Source organism: Nymphaea colorata, unplaced genomic scaffold, assembly GCF_008831285.2.
Source record: "Nymphaea colorata isolate Beijing-Zhang1983 unplaced genomic scaffold, ASM883128v2 scaffold0413, whole genome shotgun sequence".
NCBI lineage: Eukaryota > Viridiplantae > Streptophyta > Magnoliopsida > Nymphaeales > Nymphaeaceae > Nymphaea > Nymphaea colorata.
Genome location: NW_022204919.1, coordinates 1 through 19,497, shown reverse-complemented (window position 1 = coordinate 19,497; position 19,497 = coordinate 1). Strand labels below are relative to the sequence as shown.

The 19,497-nt window shown below is 39.9% G+C and overlaps 4 protein-coding genes and 2 pseudogenes across 4 annotated transcripts; 5 read left to right on the top strand and 1 right to left on the bottom strand.

Moving 5' to 3' along the window:
• Nucleotides 1–3,840: 3,840 nt before the first annotated feature.
• On the bottom strand, nucleotides 3,841–4,979 carry LOC116244952 (uncharacterized; the record flags this gene model as incomplete). Its single annotated transcript, XM_031616736.1, is given in 5 exon segments — nucleotides 3,841–4,481; nucleotides 4,484–4,531; nucleotides 4,534–4,732; nucleotides 4,735–4,835; nucleotides 4,838–4,979. Coding segments are annotated over 5 exon segments (1,131 nt in total), but the record flags the coding sequence as incomplete, so codon positions are not given.
• A 2,970-nt stretch (nucleotides 4,980–7,949) lies between these two features.
• LOC116244951 (pyruvate dehydrogenase E1 component subunit beta-1, mitochondrial-like) lies at nucleotides 7,950–8,546 on the top strand (annotated as a pseudogene).
• A 1,462-nt stretch (nucleotides 8,547–10,008) lies between these two features.
• On the top strand, nucleotides 10,009–10,971 carry LOC116244950 (pyruvate dehydrogenase E1 component subunit beta-1, mitochondrial-like; annotated as a pseudogene).
• Nucleotides 10,972–11,560: 589 nt separating this feature from the next.
• LOC116244949 (pyruvate dehydrogenase E1 component subunit beta-1, mitochondrial-like) lies at nucleotides 11,561–12,946 on the top strand. The gene is given in 2 exon segments (XM_031616734.1): nucleotides 11,561–11,565; nucleotides 12,286–12,946. Coding segments are annotated over 2 exon segments (666 nt in total).
• Nucleotides 12,947–13,527: 581 nt separating this feature from the next.
• LOC116244948 (pyruvate dehydrogenase E1 component subunit beta-1, mitochondrial-like) lies at nucleotides 13,528–15,129 on the top strand. The gene is given in 5 exon segments (XM_031616733.1): nucleotides 13,528–13,532; nucleotides 14,294–14,451; nucleotides 14,454–14,576; nucleotides 14,579–14,917; nucleotides 15,035–15,129. Coding segments are annotated over 5 exon segments (720 nt in total).
• A 1,589-nt stretch (nucleotides 15,130–16,718) lies between these two features.
• LOC116244947 (pyruvate dehydrogenase E1 component subunit beta-1, mitochondrial-like) lies at nucleotides 16,719–18,532 on the top strand. The gene is given in 2 exon segments (XM_031616732.1): nucleotides 16,719–16,781; nucleotides 17,930–18,532. Coding segments are annotated over 2 exon segments (666 nt in total).
• The last annotated feature ends 965 nt before the right edge of the window (nucleotides 18,533–19,497 follow it).

Below are 19,497 nucleotides of genomic sequence, written 5' to 3'. Positions count from 1 at the left end.
CATCGAATAAATCAACAAAAACAACATTTATCTTTTGAAAAGCTTGTCTGAGGACCTTAAAGATTTCATAAGGAAATGTCTTTCACCTGATGAAAAGAAACGTCTCGGGATCAAATAATTGACAAGCCATGCCTTCATCAATCGAATTATGACATAAGCTCCTCCCTTACTAGTTCGAAAGGCAACTAGCAATAACGAAAACCAAGACCAGCCAATCCAGCTCTCTGAAAATTAAATCGCAAATAAACCCAAAATTTTACATCACCGCCAAAATCACAACTAAGGAATCACCCCAGAGAAACAGTTCTACTGTCAACTAAATTGGATGAGGTTTTTGAACAAATTCAATCTCCTATTCCCATAGAACTCGGAATCAAATAAAACCACCTTAGGCTTGAGGTTCATTGTGATTAAACAGCTCTTGAGTCAACTGGAAGCCTTGGATTCAAGTCTAAAGGGAAACAACGTATTTTTCATCGAAGGATGGAATGAATATCTTCTCAAGAAAGAAGATAAGCAACTTTTGGTTAAGACAATCGAAGAGTATAAAAAAAATTATGACCCTATGCCAAACTACTAAAATAATGGATTCCGATTGTTAGTAAAGACAAAAAGCTAGCAAGCGTTGCTGATCTCAATCTTTTTAGGTCAGAATACTTGAGCATGCTCGGACTAGCATTTGCAATTAGTGAGTGCAAGACTCTTTGGCAATCCCTTTAGAGTGACAGACTTATGCGAGGTTAAGGCTAATTACAAGGAAAATCGCAAGCATAAGCTTGAGGTTGGATTTCACAATGACCTACTATCAATTAAACCAATTCTTAATTGATAATTTCAACGATTCATAATATCTACTCGGGTTTCTCATCTCTAAGCAATAAACTAATGCAAGCCAGCCCCCCTCCAAGCCACTCATCTCGTCGATATCGAATACAAACTGAAAGCGCTTTCTCTTCTAAAGTGATTGTTTCTAATTAATGTGATCTAATCATCTATCCATCAATACATAATCATTCCTCTCCGAATATGGGGTTGTCCTTTAGAAGACCGCTCCTGAATTGCTTGTCGAACATCCTGAAGATTTGACCACCGATGTTAACGTTAATCACTGTTGATTTTGATTCGTCCTTGTTTCCATGGCATACAATCACAGGATAGTATTCATACTTGTTGAATGTCTTAAGCGAAATTCTTTGCTTTTTGAGCAATGCCTCGACCTTTTATCTCTGAGCTTTTTCCTTTATTTTCTGTTCATCTTATTTTTCGTCTTCAGGCTCGTCATTTTCCTTCTTTTCAGTGCCTAGATTATACTAATTCTTTTGCTCAGCCGTGATCTAAATGGTCGCAAGCCATCGATCCATTTAATCATTGGGAGGAGTATTCAGTAAGACTCCATTTTTGGATATCCATGCTCTTCGTTATGAAAACTTTGAATTTTACTTTGTCAATCCAATCCCAAAGACATCACCATACGCAAGACTCCAACTGTAATTGTAAATATTCTAGCCCTATGCTTGAACGAAACCGGTATTCGTGACACCCACACCCGCACTGCCGATATTTTACTCTCCTGTTTTGAATTTTGGGTAGCTACTCACAGGGATAAAGCCTATCTATACTGATCCGTTTGTCGATAGGACCTATACTTCAAAGTATGCTGTTGCGGCTTGCCTACGATGAAAATACACTGCTGACTTTTAAATCCCTTTGAATTAGACTTGGTATATCTTTCCATTGATTGGATTTTGCTCTTCGATAGTTATCTTTTCGGGAGTGAGCACTTTTTCGATCTTATTGTGGCTTAGGTAATATTCTTCGTTAAAGCCAAGTTCAGGCTTATGGGCAAAGTTTTCAGGTGATTCATTGTAGGCCTTTCTCGTTTGGTACCTCCGATACATTATCACGAGGATTATGATAATGATGGTCAAGATGGCAAGGATAATCCCCAAATGGATCAAAAAAGTGACTGGTATGCCGAGGAATCGACCATCATGATATAGAGGTTAATGTGTGTCGCTATTTTGAGATGATGTCAGTGATTTTACTGGAGTAGGAGCAGCAGATGTTTTCGTTGAGTTCGATGAAGAAGATTAACAGGGGGAGGAGGCGAAGATGTTTTGCTTGTTGATGTTGATGATGTATTTGAATGTGGTGGCGGAGGTGGAGGCGAAGATTGAGTCTTTGCATTATTGGCATTAGTAGGTGATGTTGATGGAGGTGGTGATGCTGTTTTACTACTTGCATCAGTGGTTGAGGTTTTCGGAGGTGGTTGAGTGCTACTAGGGCTTGTTTTTGCATCAGAAGTAGCTGGACTAGTATTGGAACTTGCAGTATGGGCGTTCCTTTTGAATGCTAGCCATTCTCGCATTGGGGTCTCTTTAATTGCTTACTGTACTACCAGTGCTACTCGAATCTGCTGTATTATCCACAGGGTTATGATTTTACTCATTTAGAAATGCTAAATGGTGTCGAAATACCATTTGTTTATAATTAAAATTATAAAACTTTGTGGAAGAATATAGCTTTTTTTCCTCTTCGGAAATGCCTTCTTTGAATATTTGATGAAATTATAAAACAATAATAATTTTATAATGACATAAAACTTTGATTCCGAGAAAAAGGTCAATTAAATCGAGAAGAAAATGATTGGAGAGGCTTTGATGAAAAGCTAGGAAGACAAAAAACGGGAAATCTTTGAATACGATAACTAATAATTCATGGTTCCCATGCCATAACCCAACATCAATCTCACCAACCAGAAAGGAAACCAACCAGCTCCGCAAATCAAAAAGTCAATGGTGCTCAACAAGAATGAAGTAGAGAAAAGCCTAACTGAAATTTACAACTATTACACAAGAGTGTATATACAACCGACCAAAGAATACTCATAATTTGATGCCATTCGGCCACCAAACTTGACATCAAAAGCTTTTTGCTCTTTGTCAAAAACTTCAGAATCCTCAAGACATTTTCACCCTCGATCGCTGCATCCTAATCTTCAAGAAACATGCAGACTACGGAAAATACCTCTCTTTTGATAACTTTTACTTCATGATCAACTCCATGTCACATGAAGCCGAGGTCAAAACCTTCTTCAACCTTGACTCCATGCTTCAAAATCTCGATATATAGACAATTTAAGAGCTCTAAAAACAGAATTTTACAATTATCTTCAGCTTAAAGATCCAGAAGCCTATCGGAAGAATTTTACCGAACTTTTTGGATCGTTTAACATCAAGGATAAGCCTCGTATCACTCCTCTAAGTAATTAATTTTTTATTTAGAATACAATTACAGAAAATTCAGCCTTCCTTAACTTCGCAAAAAGGCTTTGCTTGAACCTCGCCAAAAGAAGAAAGGAGAAAAAGATTTATTCATCCTCAAGCATGACAAGGAGATGCATCAAAACATCTTCGATGAGGCGAAATCTATTGTGGTTAGCTGGGACAGCCTCAGAGCTAAATCTGTTAACAATTTGGGAAAGCCTTCAGATTTGGTCCAGAAAAAATATCTGAAAATCGATCCAGAAGAAGATCCATACCTTCAAGAAGTGAGACCATCGTCAAAGCCAAGCCCTAAAAACGTTCAAACCAGAAAAAATGAAAGGCACAGAGAGTTTAATGACAAATAACACTATGGAAATAAAATATAAAAGAAGATAAAGGAAATCTAACAGACATAAAATCTGAAAAACCAACAAATTTTGAATAGAATATAAAAGAAATTGAAACTTCCCTCAAGTCGCAAGCTCCAAATGTGATTTTATCTTTTATGCATGTTTTCTCATATAGGAAAAATAAAGTATTAGCGATCCATAATTTATATTATTTCTATCCAGAATCATTGAACGATGTTGTTATCCTTTTCGTTGTTGTAATATTGGAGCCAGTCCTTGGGAGTGTTGGGATTTGGCTTTCCATTCTTCTACAGTTGGCCACTCTTGATGAGTTCTTGTTTTCTCTTGGCATGGGGTCCCTCCTTCCATTTTCTTGGGTATGTCTCTCTGTCCATGATGACACGCTTGGTCTTAGCAACGACTCCGTGATCACATGAGCCGATTTCAGCAGTTGTCATTTGAGCAATGGCGACGGCAACGGCCTCACCCTTGGTCGACATAATGACGATTTCGGTTCCGACGTTGATGCCGTTATCGTATCTCAGGATACCAGGGATCATGAGCTTAGCACCATAGCAAATGGCATTGATCGATGAATCCTTGATCACAATTCTTGGCAATTTCAAGAGAAGGACTTCGAGGGGCAAGACAACGCGTCTAAGGTAGGTTTCGTCCTTATAGTTTTCGTATCTCCACTGGGCATCCAAAAGGTCATGCATGGTCATCAAATGGTCATTCTCTGACATGCAACCGCTTCTTGATCTGCGGAGCTCCTCCATATGGCCTCCAACTCCCAAAAGCAAGCCGATATGGATGCAAAGAGTTCTGACGTAGGTTCCAGCCTCGCATGAAACTCTGAAGACTCCAATCTTTTCTCAGCATCATATTCCAAAAGCTCAGACTCATAGATGGTCTGATACGGAGTTATCTTTTAACTGCAGAGATCTCTGGAGGTTTTTGGAAAAGACTTCCAGTCAAAGTGTTCAGGACATTCTTGAGTTTGATTTCTGAGTCGATGGAGCCGTGGAGTCTGACGATGCCAATATACTATTTACCAGCACACTGCTGAGATTTTGCCAATCTTGTGGCTCTAAATAGAACTCAAAATACCTCTAGAGGCAAACAATGAGGCATCCTGTCACTTTTGGATCGAGTGTTCCCGAGTGGCCGGTTTTTTCAACATTGAGAATCTTCTTGACCCATGAGACAACCTCATGGAGCTGGGATTGGAGGGCTTGTCGAGGTTGATGACACCGTATTTGAGATACTCCTTAAGAGGTCTCTTAAGGGGGGTATTTCCGGCGGGAATGGGAGTGTAATGGGTGGTGAGCACATTCATTTTATGATAGTTTTTCAGCAGTAAGGGCCATTATTCTGACTTTATTTTTGGGCCTTCCTCTGACGGCCTTATGACGTGTTCTTATTCCACGATTTATTCGTCAACTTTAGCCTACTTTTAAACGAGTCTTTTCTTTTTTTTATCTGAACCCATTGTTGAATTGCTTTTATATAAAGTAATAGAATAATCAAATGGATAAATATAGAAGCATGAGCAGTGTACCGAGATATGAATATGCTAAATTTTACATATGGACAAATTGTGAAAGATTAGGAAAAAGATATTTTGATGATAGGAAATGAAATTAACTAAAGATTACCTTTTTGGTAGATTTAGACATTCTGCCATATTGACTTTTAGAAAAAAAAATGATGGTCATTCTGACGGTCATACATAATTTTTTAATAATTTTAATCATTGATAAATATATGAACAAAGGGAATACAGTCTTCTATCACAATCACATCCAATCAAGCATAACAAAACTCGACTAGCGTAAGGATAAATTCATCAACCATCGTCTTTAATTTCTAAAATAATACTGTGAGCCGATCCAAGAGAGGATAGATATCATTCAGAAGTAGATATAAAAGTATAAAATCATGAGAGATACACAAGAATAAGTGATATAAAATGACCCAGAAATTATGAGCATCAAAGAAGAATTGAAAAATTATATGCATACGCATCAGTACTATCAAGAAAAACTTAATTAGTATGAGAAAAAATCGATAGATTTATAACAGTACAATCAATAATTGGCCAAAAAGATAGAAAGCCTACGCAAAAACATCAAAATACATAGAGAAGACCTCGGATTCAGACTTCCAAGCATCAATCAAACAAGAATGAAAACTATGTCCTTTGAAAAATAATAACAAGAAGGAAATAAAAGCCTATTCCTGCCTAATCTCTAAAGAAAAACCGAAGATATCTCCAATACTGGAGATTCAAGATCCGCGAAAAATGAAGAAAGAAGGCGTATCATAGGAATTAGCTAAAAAATACAAAGAGTAAAAAGCCACAAAATGAATCAATAGTAAAAATCAACAGAAAAAGCTAAATAAGAACTTACCGCATCACAAAAAGAAGAAAAGTATTAGATAAAAAGAAGAATCAATAGCTACGATAAAAAATAACTCATTTTAACATGACTGAAGTTCTTTTCATTAATGCTTCGAAGCGAAAAAATCTTCGGTTCAAAAATCAGTTAGTCAGCTTCAATCCAAGCTGATAACCAACAGAGTTGAGTTTTTGACCACGTGTCAGGCAATTGGATCGAAGTAGACTAAAATTCCCTTTTAAGAATTTAAAAAATTAAGCAGTGATTAAATCATAACTCTGTTTATTTCTTCGTTTGGCTGAACAGGCGTCTGAATAACGAGTTTTTGAAGAAACGAAAAACTATAATGGACCTTATGAAGAAATTACCTAAGGTTTAGTGATTTTTATTCCTTTTTAATTTTTTTCAAAGTGTACCTTATGTATATCTGATTAATGAGGGAAAATAATCCTTTTAAGTCTAGATTCGAATAGATCTTAAAGGATGATCAGATCAATTAAAACGATAACAATATGAGATATCACTAACACATGTCCTTCTTGATGACGTCCTTCCATTTATATCCTTTTCCTGTGGTCAAGATGTTCAATCTCACTTTCTCAATAAATTTAATCATCTGCAATTTTGTTTTCATCTTACTCCGACCCGTTAAAATTCTCTTCATGCATTCCGGTGATGAGAAAAGCTCAAGAGACTTTTCCCTAACCCCCCTGTTCTCTTCTGTGTTTTTGAAAAATATCATAAGGCTGTTAAAGGAAGGAACCCTTTCATTGAATTCGTTGAGATGCCTAATCTAATACTCGTTTAATTCATTGAGCATTCTCAACTCCTTGAAGTAATGGACCAGCATGGTCTTGAAATTAATGTTTAATTCAACTGTGTCGTCCTTGCTTCCCCTAAAGGCCATCTTATATCGATCGATAATGTTCTTTTAAAACACAACAGGAGTTTTATCTCCAGGATTTGTTTGAATTTAAACCTCCTCCTATTTTTCGATCTCCTCTGTAGCTTCAAGTGTTGATTACTGTTTTTTATCTTCATCAAAAGGGGAGTCGCAGAGCCCAGGTTCCTCCAAATGAATGAAAACGTCATCTATTCTCACATAGCCATCAATGTAAGGAGCCAGGGTGCAAATCTGCACTGATTCATCGTCAGAGTTGTCGTGGTGTTGGGGGAAATATTAGTTATGCCCAAAATAATCCATCTTAATATATGATTATAAACTGCAGAACAGAAAGAAGAACCATTTTTGTGTTGTTTTATGGGAAGACCATATTTAAGTCAAGAAAATTACATCGAATCATGAATGAAAATGACGGTTTAATACAAATTGGATCTATGCTAAAGATCAAAAAGAAAAATATCATTGACATCATTCTAAGAGTTATTTAAACTTCGAAATTTCAGCATTTAAGTTATTCCTCCACTATATATCCCCATAAAACTTCAGAATAACTGTCTGGAGTCGATTTCACCATTGATTTCGGTTAGAATAAACTGTCAAATCTAAATGGAACCTTTATACCTTTGATAATAAAAAAGAATGCAAATGGGGTTTCATTTGGGATATTTTTGGTGATTAGGATGATAAGCAATCAAAATGGCGTTTTAACTTTTTTGCTATTATAATACTTGGCCTTCTAAGCGATTCAATACATAATCTAAAAAAGACCATATGTGGATTTAATTTGGATCTTAAAGTGACACCACCGACGCTATTAGAGGCCACGAGTATGATAGAATAGTTTATTGTGTAATGTTTTTACTGATAGCCTCGATCTATTTTATTGCTTAGGCTTTTTCTGATCGATTTTATATTTGAATTAAAACTTTAATTTTTTATATTCTCTTCTGATGATCATCGAGAAATAAAATTCAGGAAAAATCTATTGATTTACTTGCGTTGGAGTTTCCTTATATAATCTTGATAAATGTTAAAAAACATCACCAAAAAACTTGTCCAAAACTTCTCCCAAAAACTCACAAACCGGGAGGCACTCAACAAAGCCCTTGACGAAGAACTTGCCAGGGATCCTAAAGTCTTCATCATGGGTGAAGAAGTGGCCAACTATCACGGTGCGTACAAAATCACAAAGGGCCTCATCGACAAGTGGGGACCCTAACGCCTCTGGGATACCCCCATCACCGAGGCCGGATTTACCGGAATTGGTTGTGGAGCTGCACTCATGGGCCTCACTCCAGTCATCGAATTCATGACCATGAACTTCGCCCTGCAGGCTATCGACCATATCATCAACAGTGCCGCAAAGTTGCACTATATGAGCGCTGGAGAGCTGAAGGGAGGAATCGTATTCAGAGGTCTCAACGGTCCCGCAGCCGCAGTAGCAGCCCAGCATTCGCAGTGCTTCGCCTCATGGTATTCAAATATCCCAGGACTCATTACAATTTCTCCTTACGATGCTGAGGATAATAAGGGCTTACTGAAGGCTGCAATCAGATCTGGATAAGTCGTTGTCTTCCTAGAGAATGAAAATCTTTATGGAGAGTCTTTCGAGGTCAGTGATTAAGTTCTCTCTCCAGATTTCGTTGTTCCCATCGGCAAGGCGAAGGTCATGAGAGAGGGAAAGCACGTCACCATTGTGGGATATTCTCGAAACGTCAAGTATTCCCTTTAAGCTGCGGAAGAACTGGCAAAGGAAGGGATTTCTTGTGAGGTTATCAACCTGAGGACCATAAAGCCCTTGGACCGCGACACCATCGTCAAGAGCGTCATCAAGACCAGCAGGCTCGTGACTGTTGAGGACGGTTTCCCCCAAAGCGGAATCGGAGCTTAAATCGCTGCTGTCATTCACGAAACTGAAGCCTTTAACTATTTGGATGCGCCTATCGAAAGAGTCTCAGCCATTGACATCCCAATGCCCTACGCTAAAAACTTGGAAGAAGCTGTCGTTCCAAAAGCAGCTACCATCATCAAGGCTGTAAAGAGGGCTCTGCATGGAGTCAAGCTTTGATCGTAAGCCCTCAATTATTTAAAACCGTATTCTCAATATTTAAACTGAATATTGATCGTCTTCATGGATCACTCACATGGTCATGTAAAACATAATAACAGTTCTTTGGCTTGATGTAGGCGTATCTTCCATGTTTGGGAAAAACAGACCAGAAAGAGTATGTGTGCTGGCCGAAGTTCAGAAAGAGCTCGCTGATTGATGAAGTTTCAATGACTCAGCTTGAGCAGCAGTGGTGCTCACACCTGTTTTATTCGTAAAGCCTAAGTTAGAATCTCAGGACACTGTTTCCTAAAGGACAAAGGCGGAACCAGCGCAACTAGAAAGTAACGAAAATATCCGAGGGCGATGGGTTTCATAAGTTATAAATATAAAGGAGTAGACTAATTAAATAGGGTTCGCTTGCGTATCAGATCAGCAAATAGACCATAGAGTTGTTAGAAAAAGAAAACCCAGAGTAAAGGAAAGATTCAGGATCAGTAAAATTTCGGTTATGGATAAGTCTTTAGAGCATGGAATTAAAAAAATGAGAATAATAATTCTTGATGATGATTGATGGTTGGATCATTCATTTACGTAGATGACGTAATAGCAGTTTTTAGGATGGATATAAGTCCATTGTCCATTATAGGCGTAAGCAGAGGCGTAGAATGTATATGAGCAAAAGACATTCCATGGTTGCCCATCAAATTTATTCAGATTATCGCGGATTTGCACAGAAACGAAGAACAACTTGCAGGTGGTCCCTGTCTCAACTGCCAAATCGTGTTCTTTATCACGGCTTCAAGATTGAGTTGATCCCATTTCCTTTTTGTCCCTTTGTAAATAAAATACCTTCCCTAATAGTTCGTCTCTCTAAGGAACATGTAACTTTTGTATGTGAAGACACGGTCCGCTCCTGCTGCAACACTGGCATAAACACCGTTGCTTGAGTATATGGCCACCATAGTTCGAATCACTGAAGCTTAAATAATGAGAATCCTTATCCGCTAACTCCATACAGGCATTCATTTGGTCAGAAATGTATGCAAGGCACTTTTCGCATCGTCTCTATAGTAAGTGCTGGCAGAGTTGATGAAGTTGATGAATGAGGATACTTGGGCTGGAGTGACATTGGAACCAGTTTGATTTCCGAAGCCCAATTGTTTGTCTGGAGTGACTGGACTTCTCCATTTTCAATTATGAAGGAGGAGATAAGCACAGCCAGCAAGTAGATTAATGCTATCTTCAACAGGCTAAGTTTCATTCGATATAAATATAATCCATCAGTCTAGTCCTCATATTGGACTGATGTATTTATTGGATTGGTTTTTGGAGATGATCATTCATTTCTCGCAGACGAGAAGATAACACAGTTTCGGCTTCATGTAGATGCGTTTCCCGTCTTTCGGATTGCAATTTCTCCTTATGATGCTGAGGATAATAAGGGCTTACTGAAGGCTGCAATCAGATCTGGATAAGTCTTTGTCTTCCTAGAGAATGAAAATCTTTATGGAGAGTCTTTCGAGGTCAGTGATTAAGTTCTCTCTCCAGATTTCGTTGTTCCCATCGGCAAGGCGAAGGTCATGAGAGAGGGAAAGCGCATCACCATTGTGGATATTCTCGAAACGTCAAGTATTCCCTTTAAGCTGCTGAAGAACTGGCAAAGGAAGGGATTTCTTGTGAGGTTATCAACCTGAGGACCATAAAGCCCTTGGACCGCGACACCATCGTCAAGAGCGTCATCAAGACCAGCAGGCTCGTGACTGTTGAGGACGGTTTCCCCCAAAGCGGAATCGGAGCTTAAATCGCTGCTGTCATTCACGAAACTGAAGCCTTTAACTATTTGGATGCGCCTATCGAAAGAGTCTCAGCCATTGACATCCCAATGCCCTACGCTAAAAACTTGGAAGAAGCTGTCGTTCCAAAAGCAGCTACCATCATCAAGGCTGTAAGAGGGCTCTGCATGGAGTCAAGCTTTGATCGTAAGCCCTCAATTATTTAAAACCGTATTCTCAATATTTAAACTGAATATTGATTCGTCTTCATGGATCAGTCACATGGCCATGTAGAGGACATAATAACAGTTCTTTGGCTTGATGAAGGCGTATCTTCCATATTTGGGAAAAACAGACAAGAAAGAGTATGTGTGCTGGCCGAAGTTAGTGTATCCTTATGTTATCCTATCGAAAGAGCTCGCTGAGTTGATGAAGCTTTCGAATGACTCAGCTTGAGCAGTAGCGGTGCTCGCACCTGTTTTATTCGTAAAGCCTAAGTTGGAATCTCAGGACACTGTTTCCTAAAGGACAAAGGCGGAACCAGCGCAACTAGAAAGTAACGAATACTATCCGAGGGCGGATGGGTTTCATAAGTTATAATATAAAGGAGTAGGCTAATTAAATAGGGTTGTTTGCGCTTCAGATAAGCAAATAGACCATAGAGTTAGTTGGAAAAAAGAAAACCCAGCGTAAGAGGAAAGATTCAGGATCAGTAAAAGTTCGGTTATGGATAAGTCTTTAGAGTATGGAATTAATAAAAATGAGAATAATAATTCTTGATGATGATTGATGGGTTGGATCATTCATTTTACGTAGATGGCGTAATAGCAGTTTTTAGGATGAGATAAATCCATTGTCCATTTTGGCGTAAGCAGAGGCGTAGAGGGAGTTAAATGTGAACAAAAGACATTCCATGGTTGCCCATCAAATTGATTCAGATTATCGCGGATTTTCACAGAAAACGAAGAACAACTGTTGCAGGTGGTCGCTGTCTCAGCTGCCAAACGGTGTTCGTTATCACGGTTTCAAGAGTGGAGTTGATCCCATTTCCTTTTTGGCCCTATGTAAAAATAATACCTTCCACCATAGTCCGGCTCTCTAAGGAACATGTAACTGTTGTTGGGAAGACACGGTCCGCTCCTGGTGCAACACTGGCATAAACACCGTTGCTTGAGTATATGGCCACCCATAGATCGACTCACTGTAGCCTTGAATAATGGTGAATCCTTATCCGCTAACTCCATAAAGGCATTCATCTGTCAGCAATGTATGCAAGGCACTTGGGTATCGTCCCTATAGTAAGTGCTGGCGGAGTTGATGAAGTTGATGAATGAGGATACTTGGGCTGAAGTGACACGGAGCCAGTTTGATTTCCGAAGCCCAAATTGTTTGTCTGGAGTGACTGGGCTTCTCCATTTTCAATTATGAAGGAGGAGATAAGCACAGCCAGCAAGTAGATTAATGCTATCTTCACAGGCTAAGTTTCATTCGATATAAATATAATCCAGTAATATAGTCCTCATATTGGACTGATATCTTAGATTGGTTTTTGGAGATCATCATTCATTTCTCGTAGACGAGAAAATAACACAGTTTCGGCTTCATGTAGATGTATTTCCCGTCTTTCGGATTACAGTTTCTCCTTATGATGCTGAGGATAATAAGGGCTTACTGAAGGCTGCAATCAGATCTGGATAAGTCTTTGTCTTCCTAGAGAATGAAAATCTTTATGGAGAGTCTTTCGAGGTCAGTGATTAAGTTCTCTCTCCAGATTTCGTTGTTCCCATCGGCAAGGCGAAGGTCATGAGAGAGGGAAAGCACGTCACCATTGTGGGATATTCTCGAAACGTCAAGTATTCCCTTTAAGCTGCTGAAGAACTGGCAAAGGAAGGGATTTCTTGTGAGGTTATCAACCTGAGGACCATAAAGCCCTTGGACCGCGACACCATCGTCAAGAGCGTCATCAAGACCAGCAGGCTCGTGACTGTTGAGGACGGTTTCCCCCAAAGCGGAATCGGAGCTTAAATCGCTGCTGTCATTCACGAAACTGAAGCCTTTAACTATTTGGATGCGCCTATCGAAAGAGTCTCAGCCATTGACATCCCAATGCCCTACGCTAAAAACTTGGAAGAAGCTGTCGTTCCAAAAGCAGCTACCATCATCAAGGCTGTAAGGAAGGCTCTGCACGGAGTCAAACTTTGATCGTAAGCCCTCGATTATTTAAAACCGTATTCTCAATATTTAAACCTAATATTGATCGTCTTCATGGATCAGTCACATGGTCATGTAGAGGACATAATAACAGTTCTTTGGCTTGATGTAGGCGTATCTTCCATATTTGGGAAAAACAGACAAGAAAGAGTATGTATGTATGCTGGCCGAAGTTCAGAAAGAGCTCGCTGAGTTGATGAAGCTTTCGATGATTCAGCTTGAGCAGTAGCGGTGCTCGCACCTGTTTTATTCGTAAAGCCTAAGTTGGAATCTCAGGACACTGTTTCCTAAAGGACAAAGGCGGAACCAGCGCAACTAGAAAGTAACGAAGGGCGGATGGGTTTCATAAGTTATAATATAAAGGAGTAGACTAATTAAATAGGGTTGTTTGCGTGTCAGATGAGCAAATAGACCATAGAGTTAGTTGGAAAAAAGAAAACCCAGAGTAAGAGGAAAGATTCAGGATCAGTAAAAGTTCGGTTATGGATAAGTCTTTAGAGTATGGAATTAATAAAAATGAGAATAATAATTCTTGATGATGATTGATGGGTTGGATCATTCATTTTACGTAGATGGCGTAATAGCAGTTTTTAGGATGGATATAAATCCATTGTCCATTGTAGGCGTAAAAGCGGCGTAGAAGGTGTTAAATTATGAGCAAAAGACGTTCCATGGTTGCCCATCAAATTTATTCAGATTATCGCGGATTTTCACAGAAAACGAAGAACAACTGTTGCAGGTGGTCGCTGTCTCAGCTGCCAAAATGGTGTTCCTTATCACGGCTTCAAGAGTGGGGTTATCAATTTCCTTTCTGGCCGATATTGTCGAAATAATACCTTCCACCATAGTTCGGCTCTCTAAGGAACATGTAACTTTTGTATGTGAAGACACGGTCCACTCCTGCTGCAACACTGGCATAAACACCGTTGCTTGAGTATATGGCCCACCCATAGTTCGACTCACTGAACCTTGGATAATTGAGAATCCTTATCCGCTAACTCCATACAGGGCATTCATATTGTCAGAAATGTATGAAAGGCACTTGGGGTATCGTCCCTAAAGTAAGTGCTGCAGAGTTGATGAAGTTGATGAATGAGGATACTTGGGCTGAAGTGACACCGGAGCCAGTTTGATTTCCGAAGCCCAAATTGTTTGTCTGGAGTGACTGGGCTTCTCCATTTTCAATTATGAAGGAGGAGATAAGCACAGCCAGCAAGTAGATTAATGCTATCTTCAACAGGCTAAGTTTCATTGATATAAATATAATCCAGTAATCAATCCTCATATTGGACTGATGTCTTGGATTGGTTTTTGGAGATGATCATTCATTTCTCGCAGACGAGAAATAACACAGTTTCGGCTTCATGTAGATGTGTTTCCCGTCTTTCGGATTACAATTTCTCCTTATGATGCTGAGGATAATAAGGGCTTACTGAAGGCTGCAATCAGATCTGGATAAGTCGTTGTCTTCCTAGAGAATGAAAATCTTTATGGAGAGTCTTCGAGGTCAGTGATTAAGTTCTCTCTCCAGATTTCGTTGTTCCCATCGGCAAGGCGAAGGTCATGAGAGAGGGAAAGCACGTCACCATTGTGGGATATTCCCGAAACGTCAAGTATTCCCTTTAGCTGCGGAAGAACTGGCAAAGGAAGGGATTTCTTGTGAGGTTATCAACCTGAGGACCATAAAGCCCTTGGACCGCGACACCATCGTCAAGAGCGTCATCAAGACCAGCAGGCTCGTGACTGTTGAGGACGGTTTCCCCCAAAGCGGAATCGGAGCTTAAATCGCTGCTGTCATTCACGAAACTGAAGCCTTTAACTATTTGGATGCGCCTATCGAAAGAGTCTCAGCCATTGACATCCCAATGCCCTACGCTAAAAACTTGGAAGAAGCTGTCGTTCCAAAAGCAGCTACCATCATCAAGGCTGTAAGGAAGGCTCTGCATGGAGTCAACTTTGATCGTAAGCCCTCAATTATTTAAAACCGTATTCTCAATATTTAAACCTAATATTGATCGTCTTCATGGATCATCACATGGTCATGTAGAGACATAATAACAGTTCTTTGGCTTGATGTAGGCGTATCTTCCATTTTGGGAAAAACAGACAGAAAGAGTATGTATGTGCTGGCCGAAGTTCAGAAAGAGCTCGCTGAGTTGATGAAGCTTTCATGATCAGCTTGAGCAGTAGCGGTGCTCGCACCTGTTTTATTCGTAAAGCCTAAGTTGGAATCTCAGGACACTGTTTCCTAAAGGACAAAGGCGGAACCAGCGCAACTAGAAAGTAACGAAGGGCGGATGGGTTTCATAAGTTATAAATATAAAGGAGTAGACTAATTAAATAGGGGTTGTTTGCTGTCAGATAGCAAATAGACCATAGAGTTAGTTGGAAAAAAGAAAACCCAGAGTAAGAGGAAAGATTCAGGATCAGTAATAGTTTGGTTATGTATAAGTCTTTAGAGTATGGAATTAATAAAAATGAGAATAATAATTCTTGATGATGATTGATGGGTTTGATCATTCATTTTACGTAGATGGCGTAATAGCAGTTTTTAGGATGGATATAAATCCATTGTCCATTATAGGCGTAAGCAGAGGCGTAGAGGAAGTTAAATGATTAGCAAAAGACATTCCATGGTTGCCCATCAAATTTATTCAGATTATCGCGGATTTGCACAGAAAACGAAGAACAACTGTTGCAGGTGGTCGCTGTCTCAGCTGCCAAAATCGTGTTCTTTATCACGGTTTCAAGAGTGGAGCTAATCCCATTTCCTTTCTGGCCGTTATTGTCGAAATAATACCTTCCCTAATAGTTCGGCTCTCTAAGGAACATGTAACTTTTGTATGTGAAGACACGGTCCACTCCTGGTGCAACACTGGCATAAACACCGTTGCTTGAGTATATGGCCCACCCATAAGACTCACTGGAACCTTGGATAATCGTGAATCCTTATCCACTAACTCCATACAGGGCATTCATATTGTCAGCAATGTATGCAAGGCGCTTTGGGGTATCGTCCCTAAAGTAAGTGCTGGCGGAGTTGATGAAGTTGATGAATGAGGAAACTTGGGCTGAAGTGACACCGGAGCCAGTTTGATTTCCGAAGCCCAAATTGTTTGTCTGGAGTGACTGGACTTCTCCATTTTCAATTATGAAGGAGGAGATAAGCACAGCCAGCAAGTAGATTAATGCTATCTTCATCAGGCTAAGTTTCATTCGATATAAATATAATCCATCAGTCTAGTCCTCATATTGGACTGATGTATTTATTAGATTGGTTTTTGGAGATGATCATTCATTTCTCGCAGACGAGAAGATAGCACAGCTTCGGCTTCATGTAGATGTGTTTCCCGTCTTTCGGATTACAATTTCTCCTTATGATGCTGAGGATAATAAGGGCTTACTGAAGGCTGCAATTAGATCTGGATAAGTCGTTGTCTTCCTATAGAGTGAAAATCTTTATGGAGAGGGAAAGCACGTCACCATCGTGGGATATTCCCGAAACGTCAAGTATTCCCTTTAAGCTGCGGAAGAACTGGCAAAGGAAGGGATTTCTTGTGAGGTTATCAACCTGAGGACCATAAAGCCCTTGGACCGCGACACCATCGTCAAGAGCGTCATCAAGACCAGCAGGCTCGTGACTGTTGAGGACGGTTTCCCCCAAAGCGGAATCGGAGCTTAAATCGCTGCTGTCATTCACGAAACTGAAGCCTTTAACTATTTGGATGCGCCTATCGAAAGAGTCTCAGCCATTGACATCCCAATGCCCTACGCTAAAAACTTGGAAGAAGCTGTCGTTCCAAAAGCAGTTACCATCATCAAGGCTGTAAGGAAGGCTCTGCACGGAGTCAAGCTTTGATCGCAAGCCCTCAATTATTTAAAACCGTATTCTCAATATTTAAACCTAATATTGATTCGTCTTCATGGATCACTCACATGGTCATGTAGAGGACATAATAACAGTTCTTTGGCTTGATGTAGGCGTATCTTCCATATTTGGGAAAAACAGACACCGAAAGAGTGCCCGCTGCTGAGCAAAAAACGTTCCACCTGGTTATTCCATACTCTAAAGACTTATTCCTTACTAAACTTTTACTGATCCTTAATATTTCCTCTTACTCTGGGTTTTCTTTTTTCTAACATTACGGTCTATTTGCAGATCTGATACGCAAGCTAACCATATTTAATTAGTCTACTCCTAATAAAAATGAGAATAATAATTCTTGATGATGATTGATGGGTTGGATCATTCATTTTACGTAGATGGCGTAATAGCAGTTTTTAGGAGTGAGATAAATCCATTGCCCATTGTAGGCGTAAACAGAGGCGTAAAGGGAGTTAATTTATGAGCAAAAGACATTCCATGGTTGCCCATCGAATTGATTCAGCAAATCGCGGATTTTCACAGAAAACGAAGAGCAAAAGCAGGTGGTCCCTGTCTCAACTGCCAAAACGGTGTTCGTTATCACGGCTTCAAGAGTGGAGTTGATCCCATTTCCTTTCTGGCCCCTATTGTAAAAATAATACCTTCCCTAATAATTCGGCTCTCTAAGGAACATGTAACTTTTGGATGTGAAGACACGGTCCACTCCTGGTGCAACACTGGCATAAACACCGTTGCTTGAGTATATGGCCCACCCATAGTTCGATTCACTGTAGCCTTACATAATTGAGAATCCTTATCCGCTAACTCCATACAGGGCATTCATATTGTCAGCAATGTATGCAAGGCGCTTTGGGGTATCGTCCCTAAAGTAAGTGCTAGCAGAGTTGATGAAGTTGATGAATGAGGATACTTGGGCTGGAGTGACATTGGAACCAGTTTGGTTTCCGAAGCCCAAATTGTTTGTCTGGAGTGACTGGGCTTCTCCATTTTCAATTATGAAGGAGGAAATAAGCACAGCCAGCAAGTAGATTAATGCTATCTTCATCAGGCTAAGTTTCATTCAATATAAATATAATCCAGTAATCTAGTCCTCATATTGGACTGTTCCCGTCTTTCAGATTACAATTTCTCCTTATGATGCTGAGGATAATAAGGGCTTACTGAAGGCTGCAATCAGATCTGGATAAGTCGTTGTCTTCCTAGAGAGTGAAAATCTTTATGGAGAGTCTTTCGAGGTCAGTGATTAAGTTCTCTCTCCAGATTTCGTTGTTCCCATCGGCAAGGCGAAGGTCATGAGAGAGGGAAAGCACGTCACCATCGTGGGATATTCCCGAAACGTCAAGTATTCCCTTTAAGCTGCGGAAGAACTGGCAAAGGAAGGGATTTCTTGTGAGGTTATCAACCTGAGGACCATAAAGCCCTTGGACCGCGACACCATCGTCAAGAGCGTCATCAAGACCAGCAGGCTCGTGACTGTTGAGGACGGTTTCCCCCAAAGCGGAATCGGAGCTTAAATCGCTGCTGTCATTCACGAAACTGAAGCCTTTAACTATTTGGATGCGCCTATCGAAAGAGTCTCAGCCATTGACATCCCAATGCCCTACGCTAAAAACTTGGAAGAAGCTGTCGTTCCAAAAGCAGCTACCATCATCAAGGCTGTAAAGAGGGCTCTGCATGGAGTCAAGCTTTGATCGTAAGCCCTCAATTATTTAAAACTGTATTCTCAATATTTAAACCTAATATTGATTCGTCTTCATGGATCACTCACATGGCCATGTAGAGGACATAATAACAGTTCTTTGGCTTGATGTAGGCGTATCTTCCATATTTGGGAAAAACAGACACCGAAAGAGTACCCGCTGCTGAGCAAAAAACATTCCACCTGGTTCCATCGTATTTATTTATCAAATCGCGGATCTGTTCAGCAACACCTCTGCAAATGCAAGTCTCTGTTGTCTCGACTGATAAGACTATGCTCTTCAACACGCTCTCGAGGACCATATTCACTCCATAACCTTTATCACCAACTTTGTTGAAATATATCCTTCCGTCGTTCCCGAGATACTCTCTTAGATACATGTAGCTCTTAGAAGGGAATATGCGGTCGACCCCAGCTGCAAGACTCGCGCAAACAAAATTAGATGAGTAAATACTCCACTCGTAGTCATTTTAGTCGTCTCCTTCCAGAACGGCAAAATCATAGGTTTTGACTCCATAAGTAACGTTCATCTGTTTGCCGATATATTCAAGCCTGAGTTTAGTATTGTCCCTGTAGTATATACTGCCTGAGTTTATGTAGTTGATGAATGAGGATATTTGAGAAGCGTTTGCATATGCGCATGAGTAATTGTAAAAGCCGAGGTTTGGTGACTGTATTGTGCCGACTTCTTTTTTTTGAAGAATGAATGAGGAAATCATCGTGATGAGGAAGCAAACCAGTGCTATCCTCAGAAGATTAAGTTTCATAAGATGTAAATATAATCGAGAGATTCTAATCCACATTATTGATTAAGTTATTTATTTGCTACTTTTTATTCACTGAAGGCATGCATTCTTCAGGACTTATTTAATAATTCTTCGTTTTCATCTTTTAAAAAAAAAACAAGGGGTTGGGGTTGGGGTTGGGGTTGGGGTTGGGGTTGGGGTTGGGTTGGGT